Consider the following 16,908-nt stretch of genomic DNA (forward strand, 5'->3'; position numbering starts at 1 on the left):
CTCTGTCTCTCTCTTCCCCCTCCCTCTCTCCCCCTCTCTCCCCTTTTTCTTTTTTCTCTCTCTTTCTCTCTTCCTTTTTTCTCTTCCTCAATCTCTCTCTCCTCCCCCACTTTACCCACCTCCTCTCTCACTGCATGTCTTGTTCTCCTATTTACATACTTACCCATGAACTTATTGCCTCCCTAAGTTAGAATCTAAACTTCCTTGAGATTAGAGATTTTTTTCATTATTTGTGTTTGTATCCCCAACTTTCAACATACTGTCTGGAAAAAAGTAGGCACTTAATAAATGCTCATTGATTGACTGAGTGATTGATTGATGTGCTTCTTGAAGGCTGTGTTTATGGAACCTAAGCTCCAATAGCCTCTATCAAAAGTTGGAAAAGTTTGGCATCTGGATGTGATATTTGTGCATCTGGTGGCCAAGGATCAGCCTAGAAAAGTGTGGCGGGCTGACTGCCATAGCTAGTGTTTTCTTTCTTTTTTTTTTTTTTTATTATTTTCTTTTTTCTTCTTTTTCTTTTGGCCACAGCAGCTGGTAAAATGACCTATTAAGGTGTAAAGGGGTTTTGGTCTGCATCACTGGAGATCATACTCACCTTGACTGGATCACGGCTGCCTTGCAATGGCTCTTTATCTTGGCCTCTCTTGGCTTGGTTGCCATAAAGCAGTTCAGTTGGTCAGTCACCAAGCATTCTTAACTGATTCCTGTGTGCTGGGCCCTGTGTTAAGCAGGTTCTGTCTTCAAGGTTCTCACATTCTAGTGTGAATCCAATATATTTTTAAACATGCCCCTGCCCCTGGGAAATTAAATTCTGTTTTGGGCAACTCCATTTCTATTCATCTCAGCACTGACACTTACTGATTTGGGGGCAAGGCACTTACCTCTCCATGTCTCATTTCCTCTTCTGTGAAAAGAAGGGGGCTGAACTAGACGACCTCTGAAGTCCGTGCCAGCTCTAACTCTATGATCTTTTTTTCTTAAACCCTTACCTTCTGTCCTAGAATTGACACTAACTCTTGGTTCCAAGGCAGAACAGTAAGGACTAGGCAATTGGGGTTAAGACTTGGTTAGAATCACACAGCTAGGACTTGTCTGAGACCAATTTGAACCCAGGACCACCCTTCTCTAGGTCTGGCTCTCAATCCACTGAACCAGCTAGCAGCTCCTCTAGGAACTTTTGATATTGGGCTCCACAACCTTACAAGTGAATGATTTCTGGGGGCCAAATCCCTTATCTGAAAGCCTTCCCTCTCTCTCTTTGGCTATTGAATTCCTCCTCTTCTTTTTAAGCCCGGCAAAGAAGGTTCTCTTCCAGGATGCCTTCCCTGGTTTCGTCCTAAAACTGGTAAGAAGCCTGGACCTCAAACTTCACAGGGGATGTGATTTTGTACCTCTCCGAGATACTTGCTCTACAATCTTGTAATTCAGCTGCTTGTGTTTCTGTCTTATTTCCCGACCAAACTGTAAACTTCACAAGTCCATAAAAGTACACTGGATTTAGACTCAGAGGACCTGGGTTCAAATTCTGACTTTGCTACTTATTTGCCATGTGACCTTAGAGAAATCACTTAACTTCTCTAGATTCAGTAAATGAAAGGTATGAAAGGTTTGGAGTCCAGACCTGATATTTGTGCTTCTGGTGGCCAAGGATCAGCAAACAAAATTTTGTGTTTTGTAAAGTAATCATTCAATCAACAAACTTGTATTATGCACCTACTATGTGTCAGGCAGTAGAGACACAAGACTAAAACAAAATAGTCCCTCTTTCAAAGAACCTATATTTTATTGGGGAGTCAACATGAGACAGCTAGGAGGGGTACTGGGTAGAGTACTAGACTTGAAATCAGGAAGAGCTGACTTCAAATCCAGCTTAGCTGTGTGACCTTCAGGAAGTTGCTTAATCTTCATGAGCCTCAGTTTTCATATCTGTAAAATGAGCACAATAGTAGAACCTACCTTATAAGGGCTGTGAGGGTCAAACAAATGGCATGCTTTTCCCACTTTAAAATAGTTTGCAAATACAAGCTATTATTATTATGACTATGGGCCAGGGAATATGCATTTATATAGCACCAACCACATTGTAGTCATTGTATTAAATCCCTGTTACAAGTATTATCTTGTTTGCTTCTTCCATCAGCTCTGTGGAGATAGAAGCTGTTAAGTCTTTACAAAATAAATGAGATAATTTTGGTGGGAAGCTGTGAGCAGCTATGAGGAGGGAAGAGGTGGACAGAGAGGAGCAGGAAAGACTTTGTATAAAAACAGGCACCTGAGATGAATTTTGAAGGAAACCAGGAATTCCAGGAGGCAGAGATGAAGCAGGACAAATTCCAGGTATTGGGGAACAGCCTGTGCAAAGACCCAGAGATGGGAGACAGTGTTCCATTTGAGGAAAAGGTCAGTTTGATTGAACTATAGAGTATGGGAAGAGGAGTAACATCTAACTGTGGAGAGAGTGCTGGACCCCGAGTTTGGGAGATCAGAGCTCAAATCTGGCTTCAGACTCTTGTTATTATTAATCTTGTGACCTTGGGTACACAGTCACATAGCCTCTCTTTGCCTCTGTTTCCCCATCTGGAAAATGGGGATAAGGGGGCAGCTGGGTAGCTCAGTGGATTGAGAGCCAGGCCTAGAGACGGGAGGTCCTAGGTTCAAATCTGGCCTCAGACACTTCCTAGCTGTGTGATCCTGGGCAAGTCACTTGACCCCCATTGCCTAGCCCTTACCACTCTTCTGCCTTGGAGCCAATACATTGTAGTATTGGCTCAAGACAGAAGGTAAGGGTTTAAAAAAAAAAGAAAAAAGAAAAAGGAAAAAAAAAAGAAAATGGGGATAATAATAGCACCTGCCTCCCAGCTTTGTTGTGACATCAAATGAGATAATTGTTAAACACTTAGCACAATGTGTAATGTATAGAAAGGAAGCACTAGAAATATTTTATTATTATCGTTATAATTTTTTTCACAGTTTTATGTTTTATAAATGACTTTCTGAACACAATAACCCATTGAGATTATTATCCTTATTTGTAGAAGAGGAAACTGAATTTTAATTACTTGCCCAAGGCCACATGGTTAGTGAGTGTTAGAGTCACGGCTCAAAGCCAGGGCCTCTGATTTTCAATCCAATGCAATTATCTGGAGCCCGAGAACTTGTCTCATTTTTTTTTATAACTATTTCAATAGAATTGGTTTCCTTTGTAATGCTATGTATTTTATTGTATGCATTTAAAACTATCATCCTGAGATGGGGGTCCATAGGTTTCCCTAAGATTGCCAAAGGTATTTTTGATTTTAAAAAGGTTAAGAACCTCTAAGCGAACCATGAGAGGAGGCATTGAGCAGGGAAAGGAGCATTGGAATCGGGGCCAAGGGTACTGAATTTGAGTCCCAACTCTGTAGTTTGCTTCCTGGGTAGGTAGCAAGCTTTTCGCAGTTCTTGGCACATAGTAGGCACCTCATAAATGTTTTTTTATTTTATTGATTGACCTTTGTGATCCTCAGGAAGTTCTTTCCTCTCTTCGGGCCCCAGTTTCCTCAACTATAAAATACAGATACTGACCTAGAGGATCTCTAAAGTCTCTTCCAGCTCCAGAGTTTACGTTGGCATTTGGGGGTGTGGCGGGGTAGGTGGCACTAACAAAGCAAATTGAACAATTCAATCAGAGGAAACCAGGACCAGCAAGTTTGGGAATTGGTGGGCAGGCCCCATTTTTGCCTTTTCTCTCTTCAGTGGTATTTGGTCAGCGACTGGATGAGACTGTGGCATATGAACAAAAATTTGGACAGTATTCAGTGCCCATCCTGGTAGAGAAATGCATGGAATTCATCAGAGAGCATGGCCTGAATGAGGAAGGTATCTTCCGACTACCTGGACAGGACAACCTGGTGAAGAAGCTGAGGGATGCCTTTGATGCTGGGGAGCGACCTTCTTTTGAACGGTAAGTCCAGCCTTTCCTGAATGCTCATCTGCACTTGGATTAAGAGGGAGAGCAGCTGTGTACCATTTATCCTGAACAATATGAGAAAAAAGGGAAGACTGGGAGAAAGGAGGTGGTTTCCCTAAAATCACACAGATAGTGTGTAGAAGAACTAGAATTCTGACCCTAGGTCTTTTGAAACAAATCTAGTGGCTCTTTCCATTGAAATAGGAAATGGTTAGATCAGTTATTCCTCCAGCTTGGTATTTTTGGGCTAGGATTGATGCTGTATTTGAGAACTTTGTGGAGATAACTCTTAATGGAAAGAACAATATTAATGAATTTAGTTTACACTAGCTCACATCTTTGCTCTCCAATTTATGAGCTGTGTGCACAAGTGATTTAACTTCTTTTGAACTCAGCTTCCTCATCTGTAAAGCAAAGGGGTTGGACTACATGAGATATAAAGTCTATTTCAGCCCTATCAAGTGACTTACCTAAAGTCAAACAGCATATTACTATCAGAATCAAAACTAGAGACAAGGACTCGGCTCAACTCCCAGATCAGGGTTCTTTCTACAACTCGAAATAGTCTCACTGTCTTTAAGAATCCGGAAGAATAAATCTCCTATCTCACCAGAATTGCATGACTATCTCAATATGCAGTCAAGAAGATGAATTAGATGGCCCATGCCCATTACAATTAGTTAATCAAACATTTATCAAAACATGCAAAGTTTAAAATGTAGTTGGGTGTCTGGCCCCACAGGATTACCAAGACAGGATCATGGAGGTAGTAGACTGCTCTGTCACCACCATTAAAGGATAGTATCTTGGCTGAGAAGTTTCGTGAGAATGTGATAGACATTGTGGTAGGGTGGAGATCTGTGTTTAAATCCCAGCTTGGATATTGTGATGAGTAAAATTTCTGAGACTGGCTTCTTGGTAAGAAGAATCAATCTGTTGACTAGGCTAGCAATAACCAATAAATTAATTTGTCCATAATCTCTCTTGGTGATCAAAGACAAAGTCGTTCCTTATCTTGAGTCATTAAATACAATTTTGGAAGCGTGTTATTCAGCTTTCCCCTAGATAGCAGAAGGCATTTCTAATTGGTGGATACTTAATGAGGAGGTAGGCTAATATTTTCCAGTCCCTCTCTGATCCCCTCATGATGATGGGGGAAAAGACATGCCTGATCATAGGATTCCAAAATTCTTGAAGATCTAGATGAAAAAATCAAGTTAGACCCGGTCAAGATCGACTTTCTCCTGTTCATCCCAATGGAGGAATCAAGGACTTTACCATACTGCCCCTAGACATACTTGAGCTAAACTAGTTTTTGTTTATAGGACAAAATGGAGTTTATATTCTCAGTCTCAGTTATCCCAGTTTTAAAAGCTTCTCTGGGGTAGGGAATGTGAGGGCATCCTTAGGGTTGTAAGGAAAAGGAATGACGGAAAAGGCTTGAAAAATATAGAAATTTAGAATTATTATATATATTATTAGAAATCAAATAATACCATATTTAGAATAAATATTTTTAATACTGACCAGTTATGTGACCACCCACAGATCACTTTCTCTCTCTGGGACACAGTTTCCTCATCTACCATTATGGAATCACCTGCCATGCAGATTAATGTGAGAGAAGTGTTTTGTAAACCTATAGATATGAATTACTATCATACACTGGCACCTTTGGGTGGGTTCTCCTAACCTCTGTTTGCTGATTTTAGATAAATTTGTCAGATACCTCTTTTCACCTCCTTAGCCCTTGGCCTTGGTTACCCTGCCACTCTATGCTTGACTTGGCATGACTTCCTGTTTATTCTCTCAGTCATGATTCAGACCACATCTTCCTTCCCCAGGAGGGTTTTTTCCTATGAACCCTGTTAACTGGCTCCCAATCACTGGCACAATGCCCCATCTCCTCCCTTTGGGGAAAAGTACTCAATGCTGATAAAATGAGATTAACCCTCAGAACAGAATTAGAGAATAATGAGGCACCACACTGAGTCATTCTGGTTGGTTGCCATTGGAGCTTAGAGAAGGCAGAGATGAATGTGGCCTGAGGGGAACAGAGGATGGATCATGGGAGATCTTGAAGAGACCTTAGAGTCATCTGATAGCCTCATTTTACAGATGAGGAACCAGAGATGTTAAATGACTTGCCTGAAGTCACACAGATAGCAAGTGGTAGAGCTGGGATTTGAACTTGAGTCATCTGATCCTAGTTATATGGAAGAAGTGGGCTTTGAGCCATACCTTGAAATATAGCTAATAAGACTTAGGCAAAAAGGGGAAAGTAGAGCATTCCAAACTGCTGAAAGCTTTTAAAAATTCATGCGTTATTCATGATCTTTTAAATTCCTACCAGACTTCAGCCCTCTGTCTAGTTGGACAATGATCCTTGGGCATAAGAATGAATGGAGACACCCATTCTTTGCTCACAGGACCATGTCTTTCTACAGGACCACAAACAGTTAGAATTAGGTGGGACTATGGAGATTCATTTAGTTTATGCTCCATTTTATAGAAAAGGACAAAGGCATAGAGGGGTCTTGAGAAATAGATGTATGACTTGAGGAGAGCAGCATGAAGGCTGGATGTGGACCCAGAAGGCTTGTACTTAAATCCTAGGTCTGAGTTAGGTCTGACCCATTTCACCTTGCTAAGCATTAGTTTTTCATCTGAAAAAGAAGGATAAATGATATTTCTGCTAGCTGCTTCCCAGCTTTGTTGGGAGGAAAATGCTTTGTAAATCTTAAAGTATCATAGAAATGAGACATGACTATCCAAGAACATATAGAAGGCAACGGCAGAGCCTAGGAGAGCTGACTCCAATTCTAGTCCATAGACTTCATAGATTTAATGCTAAAAGATTAGGGTCACCTTCTTTTGCAAACTTGAGGGCCCAGTAAGTGTGATCTACATCCTTTTTTTGGTCACATTGTACAACTAATAATAATCTCTTAAATTTTTACTTGTGGATAACGATGAGAAAATTGATAGCTGATAACCAAGGGGAACCATAGACTTCCTGCTTGGTCACGTGAATGGTTTTCTGGACAAGATGGTTACTGTACTGATCTTTTACCATATTTCATAAGAAATGTTAAGGGCCATCAAACATTGATTGTCTTGATGATCCAGGTGAGAAAGATTACTTATTTTTTAATTTTTATTAAATTTTTTATTTTAATAACAAATTTCTACATAAGTTTTCCAAAGTCATATGATTCATATTGTTTCCCTCCCTTCTTCCTTTCTCCATCCTGAGTAAATCAATGACAAATAATTTAATCTGGGTTTTATATGTATTATTACATAAAACACATTTCCATATGATTCATTTTTGCAATTGAATAGTTTTATAAAACCCAAACCCCCAAACATATACCCAAGTAAACAAATGATACATCCTATGTTTCCATCTTCATTATGACTCCAACAGTTCTTTCTGGAGGTGGAGAGCATTCTTTGTCCTACGTCCCTCAGAATTGTCCTGGATCGTTGTACTGCTATTAGTAGCAAAGTCTATCACATTTGATTGTTCTACATAATATTGCAATTACTGTGTATAATAATGAGATAGATTTTAAAATATTATTATAATAGAAATCAAAATAAGGGAGCTAGATTAGATGATCCCTAAACTCACTTTCCCCTCTAACATTCCACTTTCTTTGTTCTAAGAGCTCCTCCAGCTCCAAAATTCCATGTTTTATAACCTAAATCCCTTCCATCTCTTAAGATCTTATGACTCTAGGTCAGTGATGGACAAACTTTTTAAAGAGGGGGCCAAAGGAAAGGAAATGCTCATCTGTCAGTCTGTTTCTAAGGCAACTCTTTCTAAGATTCATTGTATTGTATTCTACTCAATGTATTCATCAGATTAGGAATAATGTCAGCGGCTGGATAGAACATTTCAGGGAGCCGAATCTGGCCTGCGGGCTGTAGTTTGCCCATCACTGCTCTAGGATGTGATTTTGAATGCTTTCCTTTAAGCAGAGCCTGCTTGTTATTTTGCAGAGATACAGATGTCCATACTGTGGCCTCCTTATTGAAGCTCTACCTTCGAGAACTCCCTGACCCTGTGGTGCCCTGGAATCAATATGAGGGATTTCTGCTCTGTGGCCAGCTTATGAATGCGGATGAATCAAAGGTATTATTGTATGGTTCTTGGTCCTGGGGTTTTTTTTCTCTAAAAGAAAGTAATTTCTTTATTGGGAATTACCTTAAGTGTCAAAAATTGCCCAAATTAATCCTATAAAGCAAGCTTATTTAATTTGGTACAAAATGGCAACTACTTATTACTTGTATTTCCTTGGATATCCTCTCTTTTATTCTCTTACCCTGTTTATAAAATGAGGTGGTTGGAAGCCTTTTAAGATCCCTTCTGGCTCCAAATTCTATGATTGTATGAAAGTCTGTATCTATATCTATTTACACATATACATTAATATATACACATAAATATATAATATGCAATTTCCTAAGAAATTGCAGAAACTAGAATTATTTTTAAAATGACACTTGACTTTCTTTGATAAAGAAGAGAATCCCTCCTCTTATCCCAGTAGAAAGTTCTATTGAGACCATTTAAAACCAAGGGATGGAGTTCAATCTCATTTTTACAGATAAGGAAATTAAGGCTGTTAAAGGAAATAAAGGGGAGAAGTAAGTTTCTTAAAGTCACACAAATAAAAAATGTCTAAAACAGGATCTGGGCTCAGATCATCTTGTCTCTAAGCCCAGCACTTATCTACTGTGGACTTCATGCTTATCTGAGCTATAATTAAAGCTGTAAAAAATGGGGCAAATTTGTTAGACAGTTTTTCCTTAGGTAGAACCCATACTGATTTCTCTTCAACTTCCATCCTTTGGTTCTCTGGGGTCCAGCTGAACTAGTCTAATTCCTCTTTTGTCATCTGAGAGGAATTGAAGACATCTGTCAATCTCTTTCTTAGGCTTCTTCACACCGATATCCAAAGGACAGGTGCTTCCTTACCTTGTACTCCTTCACCAGCTCACTCTGACAAGAAATACAGTAACCCTTCCCCACCCCTATCTCCCATCATCCCAGGGCTATCCCCAAGGAGCCAACCTTCCCAGTTTTCTCTGACTTCATCCAAGGGCAAGTTCTGAAAGCCTTTACCAGCATGATGCGACCCTCATAGCCCCACTGTCCTCTGCATCATTGCATGAATCCTCTTTCATCATCTCCAGCCCAACTCCCCACTACCATCTGTTTTTGCCTTGGATGAAAGTATTTCCAGTTAAGGCTCTGACCACTGTAACTGGGTGGATTTAGAAGAGATGCTCACAGCCTCGAGCCAGGCCAAGGGAGCCGCAGTCATTTTTGGTTTATTGCCAATTGATGGGGTGGGATGATGGAATGAAATTAAAGGGGAGAGGGCAGGGGATCTATATTAAATGGGCAATTGTAATAAAAAGAATAAAAAGGCCTGGGAGTCGCTCCTGGGTCTAGTAGCAATTGTGCTGCTCATTTACTACATGATCCTGGGTGAGAGTGACTTTAGTGTGGTTGCCCTATAAAACGAGGAGCTGGATTAGATCATCTCTAAGGTCCTCACTTACCTACTGGACCCTCATCTGAGCCTATGGTGTGATCACTTTCACATTACAGCTCTTGGAGAAGTGAAAGGAACAGCTGGGGGTACAGTGCAGAGAGAACAAGCTGTGGTTTTTCACAAGCAAAGGGCGGGCATTTTGGATCCTTGATGAATCTTTTTCTCTAATCTATTTATGTGCAACAATAAACTCACTGTAGTCAGATGAGCCAATTAATCACAGATCTCTGCCCACCATTTTAAAAATGAAATTTGCCAAATGGAAACATGAGTAATTATTTAATTTAGCATTACATTTAATCCATTGGTAAGTTTGATGGTTCTGTTTTTGTTTTTCTTTGTTCTTTTCATGTTGTGGGTCCAGTTTGATACCTGGATCCCATCATAAAATCACCATGACTATGAGGTAAAGTAGGAGTCTGGGGCCTGGATTCTAATCCTTTGCTTTCCCGTCAAAGAGTTTCTGAACTAGCTGGATTAAACAGACAATAGAATTTTCATGGCTGAGGGTTTTACTGTCCCAGTGAACAGCCACAGATTCCAAGCTAGAAGGGACTGTGGAGATGATCTCCAACCCTGTCATTTTCTAGATGAAGAAACTTAGGCCCAGAGAGAGGAGATCCCTTGCTTCAGGCCACTGAGGAAGTAAGGAGCAAGGCTGAAATTCAGCCCCAGATCTGATCAATGCCAGTTATCTTTTATTTCTATCAGTTACCTCACAGGACCCATCCCAAGGAAAGGGCTTTTCAACAGTCTTAGAGATTTTTCAGGTGGTGCCTTTTATTCACTTTCATTCACTGGACCATAATCGTTTTGATTTTCATTTCCTGTGAGAAGCGAAGTAGAAGAAATTCTGAAGAAACAACTTTCATTCCGTCTCCCCGGCTATCTAATAATAAAACTATTTTGCATTTAGTTTATTTGCAAATAAAGCTATTTGTATGTTGGGGGGCCCCACTACTTATGAATTAATTCGTTTAGAATTCAAGCAAGCCCTGTGAGGCAGGTTAAATTGATATTATCATTCCTTCGAAAGATAAGGAGGGGGCAGCTGGGTGGCTCAGTGGATTGAGAGCCAGGCTCAGAGATGGGAGGTCCTGGGTTCAAATTTGGCTTCAGATGCTTCCCAGCTGTGTGACCCTGGGCAAGTCACTTAACCCTCATTGCCTAGCCCTTACTGCTCTTCTGCCTTGGAATCAATATACAGTATTGATTCCAAGATGGAAAGTAAGGGTTTTAAGTAAAAAGAAAGAAAGAAAGAAAGAAAGAAAGAAAGAAAGAAAGAAAGAAAAAAAGGAAGAAAGAAAGAAAGAAAGACAAGGAGAAGGTTCAGTTTAGGAAGGGTAAGTAATTTGCCTGTGACCAAGTGGTGACTCATTGCTGAAGTTCTTTGCAGGTTGGCAAAACACTTTCTTCATGCATACCTATGAGGGAAGTAGTGCAAGGATTTTTTCCTTTTAGAAGGGAAATGAAATGTCCTCGAGGCATAGCTGTTAGGCTGCAAAGGAAGAATTCAAACCCAGATCTCTTTGGTCCAGCAGACTCTCCATTATACTAAGCCAGTTATTCCCTTTTTTTTTTTTTAAACCCTTAACTTCCTCTTGGTGTCAATACTGTGTATTGGCTCCAAGGCAGAAGAGTGCTAAGGGCTAAGCTATGGGGGTCAAGTGACTTGCCCAGGGTCACACAGTTGAGAAGTGTCTTGAGGCCAGATTTGAACTTAGGACCTCCCATCTCTAGGCCTGGCTCTCAATCCACTGAGCCACCCAGCTGCCCCTAAGCTGGTTATTCCTAATAAAGTTTACAAAGGGGTTTCTTGCTTCAGACTTTAGCTAAGCATTCCAGGGATCTGTTTTTGACTCAGTGTTTAATATATCTATATCTATATTTTTAATCCACGTCAGCAGTAAAGGCACATTAAATTGGCAAATTATGTAAAAGTAGGAGTGGGATTGGGAGGATGATAAGAGTGAGGATCCAAAAAGACATTGATAGGATAGAATATTTCAGTGAGCCCAATAGATGAGACTGAACAAAGAGAAATAATAAAATAATAGAACATTATCCTATTATTAGAATGTAATATTAGAATCAGGATGCAATTAGAATTACATTGGGGCAACTAGGTAGTGCAGTGGAAAGAGTGCCTAGTCTAGAGTCAGGAAGTCTTGAGTTCAAATCTGCTCTCAGACACTGGCTATGTATCCAGTCACTTAACCTTGTTTGCCTCAGTTTCCTCAACTATAAAATGAGCTAAAGAAGGAAATGCAAACTACTCTAGTATCTTTGCCAAGAAAATCCTAAATGAGGTCAAGAAGAATCAGACTAGATAGAAAAACAACAAAACAATTACATTAGAATGTGATATAATGACATTAGAATGTGAACTCCTTGACAGCAAGAACTGTTTTGCTTGCTTGTATTTGCATCTCTGTCCCTGACATATGGTAAATGCCTTTTCCACATTACTTTGGCTCTCTGGGATCTTGTGAAAAAAGCATTTCATAAACTTTCATTCGATAGAATTTAATTGACAATCAACAAATTGAAGATCATAGATGTCACTGTTGGTGTAATCAGGGTTCCTTTGACTGGGGAAGCACAACTGACATGAAGAGGCAGGAATTACAGAAAGAGGAAGAAAAATACAAGGAGACAGAATAGAGGTTGGAAAAGTGCTCTCTCTGGTGCTCCAACTTGAGACCTTTTTATTGGGGAAACCAGTACCCATTGATCCATGATTGACATTAGTGGTAGGTAGAGGAATCAATACAGATGGTTACATCAAAGATACAAGGTCCAGTTTTGACACAGGTTAGCCATATTCTCGTTATGGGAAAAGCTCATGTTTCTATGGATACCTGACTTATTATAAGGAAGTAGGGAAGAGGTGAGAACGAAGATTCTTGGAGACTGTGGAGTCTCTGGAGACTCTGGGTCTGGGAACTCCTAGATCTACAGTAAAGGACTGATGGGTTTGGGTCAGGTGAAATGAAATTGAGGAGAATTGAGACAAAAAGAGATACGTAACCTTTGTTGGATTCTTTTCTAAATGGTATTTATTTCAAAGTCAGAAAATGTAAGCACAGACTTGGTACGAATGGCCTGTACCATACATAGCTTTTGTTTAATTCTAAGTGGTTATCTTAATTTACCAATTTGTATAATAGGATCACAGATTTATTTATTAAAAAAAAACAAACAACCCTTAACTTCCACCTTAGAATCAATACTATATATTGGTTCTAAGGCAGAAGAGTGGTAAGGGCTAGACAATGGTAGTTAAGGGACTTGCCCAGGGTCACACAGCTAGAAAGATAAAGTGTATGAAGCAAGATTTGAACTCAATATCCCCCCTCTCTAGGTCTGGTTCTCAATCCACTGAACCACCTCACTGCCTCCAGGATCATACATTTAAAACTAGAAAACACCTCAGAGGCCATCTTATCTAAGCTAAATTTTCAGATGAGGAAGTTGAAGACCCAAGGAATGATGTGTGTTAAGTGGCAGTGCCAGGATTATACCCTGGGGCCTCCTGCTTACTGCACTACTCTGTCTACAAATTCAATGGAATTTGTGTTTATTAAATGTCTATGCTGTGTTTGGCACTGGGGATACAAAATCAAAAACCAAACAGTCCCTGACTTCAAGGAGCTTACATTCTCCTGGAATTCCAAAACCCTAAGGAATGTGAGCTATTGTAACATGAGCTTTAGGACTTGTGATCTTTTACCAGTTTTCATTTTAATTCTGTCTAGGCACACCAGGAACTGATAAAGCAGATTTCCAATCTTCCCCGAGACAATTACAACCTCCTGAGTTACATCTGTAGGTATGTATTATGAAGATTTTGCCATGAAGATCAGTCCTCAAAGATGTAGCATTCTTGATTTTCAGTGAGACCAGCAAGAAGCCCTTTTGTTAATAATAATAAAAATTAGTCTGAAGTGTTTGGAGGCCTCAGTGATAGGGGGACTCTGAACCACAATTTCTTCTGTGGAACCTTGATGATCCCACTTGGCCACTCTACCAATGGTAGGCTTCTAGCAGAGATTAGATGATTGTAATTGAGAAGGATCCAAATGTAGTCAGGGGTTGGACTGGGTAGTTTCTGAAGTCTCTTCCAAATCCAAGACTCTGTATGGTTTTAGTGGGCTAACTGGCCGTGATGGTCCTTCCTCTATAGACTTTACCTTAATGCTACTCAAAAGACTGAGATGCAAAGACTGAGGTCTTGGATCTGAAAGGCAATATTATAAACTCAAAAATCTCAGAAACTAGAAAGTTCTACTTTGATTCTATAACGATGGATTTGGAATCAGAGAACCTGAATTCAAATTCTGTCTTTACCACTTAGTATTTGTATGACATTAGGCTAGTTTACACTATCCCTCCAGCCTCAGGTTCCTCCCTTGTAAAATTAGGAAGTTGGACTAGATGACCTATAAGATCCTTCCTTCTAGATCAATGATCTTAAAACCCTTTCTTCTAGAATGGATGCCGTCATCCTGACAGATTATTCTGAAGTTATTTTATTTTAAAAGCATTTTGGGAAGATTGTGGAATAGGATAGAAGATTTCCCCAAATTCCCTGACAAATGTTTAAAAATAATACCTCTGAGTGAAATTTAAAGTAGCAAAAGTGGTTAAGAGTCAGGGAGAAATAATTGTCCAATATGAGACAACTTGAAAAGTTGAGAAGACTAGATAACTGTCTACATCAGGAAGATCAAAAACAGAGAAAGAAAATTATAGGTTAATTTCACTGATGAATATAGATGCAAAAATTCTAAATAAAATATTAGCCAGGAGACTATAACAATATCACAAAGATTATATATTATGACCAAACTGGATTTATACCAGGCATGAAGATGTGGTTTAATATTAGGAAAACTATTAATATAATTGATTATATCAAGAAAAAGTAACAAAAATCATGTGATTATTTCATTAGATGCTGAAAAAGCTTATGACAAAATATAATACTCATTCCCATTAAAACATTTGAAAGCATTGTTATAAATGGATTTTTTCCCTTAGACTAATAAAGTCACTTAGACTAAAAAAATATGCTTAAAACCATCAGCAAATATCATCTGTAATGGAGATAAATTAGAAGCCTTCCCTGTAAGATCAGGAGTAAAACAAGGATGCCCATTATCACCAATATAATTTAATATTGAACTAGAAATGTTAGCAATAGCAATAAAAAAAGAAAAATAAATTGAAGGTATCAGAACTGGTAAAGAGTTAATGAAACTATCTTTTTTTCACAGATGAAAATGACATATATATAATCTTAGGGATTTGATAAAAAATTAATTGAAGTTATCAATAATTTTAGCAAAGTTGCAAGATATAAAATAAACCCACATAAATCATTTCTATGTGTTACTTCTCAAGAAGAGATAGTAAGAGATAACCCATTTAAATTAACCACAGATAGAATAAAAGCACCTATAGTCATGATTATTTCATTATTTTCCTTGGGGAATCATTCCAATTTTCATAGTGAATCTCAGCCCTTGACTTGAGTCCATGGAGTATGTAAAATATAATACTTAATAATATATTAGTTTTTATATTAATGTTATCAATCTATACTATTTAATAAAAACAATATTAAATACTTTTTAAGTGCTTTATATACTAGATGCCACGGAATATCTGGGCCAGATAGGCTAAGTATTTCCAAGCTGAGGTCTTTAATACTCTGTGACTTTGTCTTAATTTTTCCTCCCGCCTCCTTCAAGAAAAACAACAACTTTAATTTTTGTCATTTTGGGGTTTGGAAATGTGAGAGCTGCTTAGAAAGAAAGAGAAGATGGAGGGAGGAATGGAGACTATTAAGATAGATGAAAGGCCAATTGTGAACATTCTTCCCTTTTCTTTTCCCTGTGTTTGAATGCCATCTCTGTGTCCTCAATGTTGGTACTAGCACTCCCAGAAGATTTTAAAATAGGACTAGAGTCTCTTGTACTTTTTCTAGTGAAATTAAAGCTGTCAGCAGTGAGCTAAATACCTCAGATCTGTTCTGATTCTGCTTGACAATGAATTAGAGGAAGACTGATTGTATTCTAGATACTCAGAAGAACTTGGGTATCACTCTCTCGGATGTTGTAAGCGCCATGAAGGCTTTCTTCTGTCAAACTCCTAATTTTCCCCTGTGGAATATATAATTTTTTTTATCAGGTTTCTATATGAAATCCAGTTGAACAGTGCAATTAATAAGATGTGTGTGGACAATTTGGCCACAGTGATTGGTGTGAACCTCATCAAGCCCAAAGTAGAAGACCCTGCTGTGATCATGAGAGGTATGAACTGGTTCATAACATGGAGAAAAATTCAGAAGAAAAATCCATACACATGAACAATATCTATTATATATAGAAGAGACACTCATCTCTATACTCATTTTACAAACTCTTTTCCCATAACATGCCTGATACATACATATAAACACATAACACATACATGTTTTTATGACATGTTTTATGTGGCTATAAGACCTGATTTAGAATCCTTGCTCAGAGATTCAGAGACTCAGAGACTAAGGGCTTAATGTCTTTTGGCCCCAGTTTCCTCATCTGTAAAATGGGGATGTTGAACTCTATATCCTTGAGAAGATCTGCTCTAAATCTATGATCCTACATATGAAGTTCCCAACTGCTAGCAATCAAAATGCTTTTTTTGGTGCAAAGGTAGGATGGTGCAATGATGAGAAGGTCAGCCTTGGAATACAGAGGTCCTCAGATTCAAGTCCTGTCTTTGATACATATTTGCCGGGTGTCTGTGGTCAAGCTATGTAACCTCAGCTGCTCGAAGCTACTCTCTAAAGATAAGTTACAGATGATTCTCATGAAGGAAAGTAGTTTGCACCATTTATCATATATAATTTAATGCACTTATCAGGTACTAGTGTCTCTTGTCAGTTTGTGTTTTTTTTTTTGTTAAACTGTAAACTCTAGGTAGGAAGGATCAAGTTTTATCTAAACACAAGTGGCATTTAATAAATATTGGTGGAATTGAACTGAATGACGCTTTCCGGTTCTGCAAGGTGTCATCACATATACTATTTTATTTAAGCTCCATGAGAACAGGGATGGTTTCATTTTTATCTTTGTATCCTTGCATCTACCAAAGTGCTTGGTGCCTGGAAGGCACGCAGTCAATGCTTGCTAATTGATTGATTATCCTCATAACAACCCTGTGAGGTAGCATGGTGACTATTCTTATCATTTTACATAGGAGGAGAATAGAGCTCCCAGAGGCAGAAGTGGTTTCCCTATGGTAAGTTAGGTAGGACAAAAATCATTATCCTCTAATGGAATGTAGGCTTTTTGAGGGAAAGGACTACCTCTCTTTGGTCTTAGTATTCTTCAG

General features: G+C 38.9%; 1 protein-coding gene across 2 annotated transcripts in view; it reads left to right on the top strand.

Moving 5' to 3' along the window:
• Positions 1–16,908, top strand: part of ARHGAP25 (Rho GTPase activating protein 25) — a 48,732-nt gene that overhangs the window by 18,543 nt on the left and 13,281 nt on the right. For both annotated transcript variants that reach the window (XM_044663583.1, XM_044663584.1), the window contains 4 exons: positions 3,739–3,946; positions 7,961–8,093; positions 13,281–13,354; positions 15,718–15,839. In XM_044663583.1, the coding sequence (XP_044519518.1) occupies positions 3,739–3,946; positions 7,961–8,093; positions 13,281–13,354; positions 15,718–15,839 (537 nt within the window). The remainder of the gene's footprint in view (positions 1–3,738; positions 3,947–7,960; positions 8,094–13,280; positions 13,355–15,717; positions 15,840–16,908) is intronic.

Source organism: Gracilinanus agilis, chromosome 2 (genome assembly GCF_016433145.1).
Source record: "Gracilinanus agilis isolate LMUSP501 chromosome 2, AgileGrace, whole genome shotgun sequence".
Classification (NCBI taxonomy): domain Eukaryota; kingdom Metazoa; phylum Chordata; class Mammalia; order Didelphimorphia; family Didelphidae; genus Gracilinanus; species Gracilinanus agilis.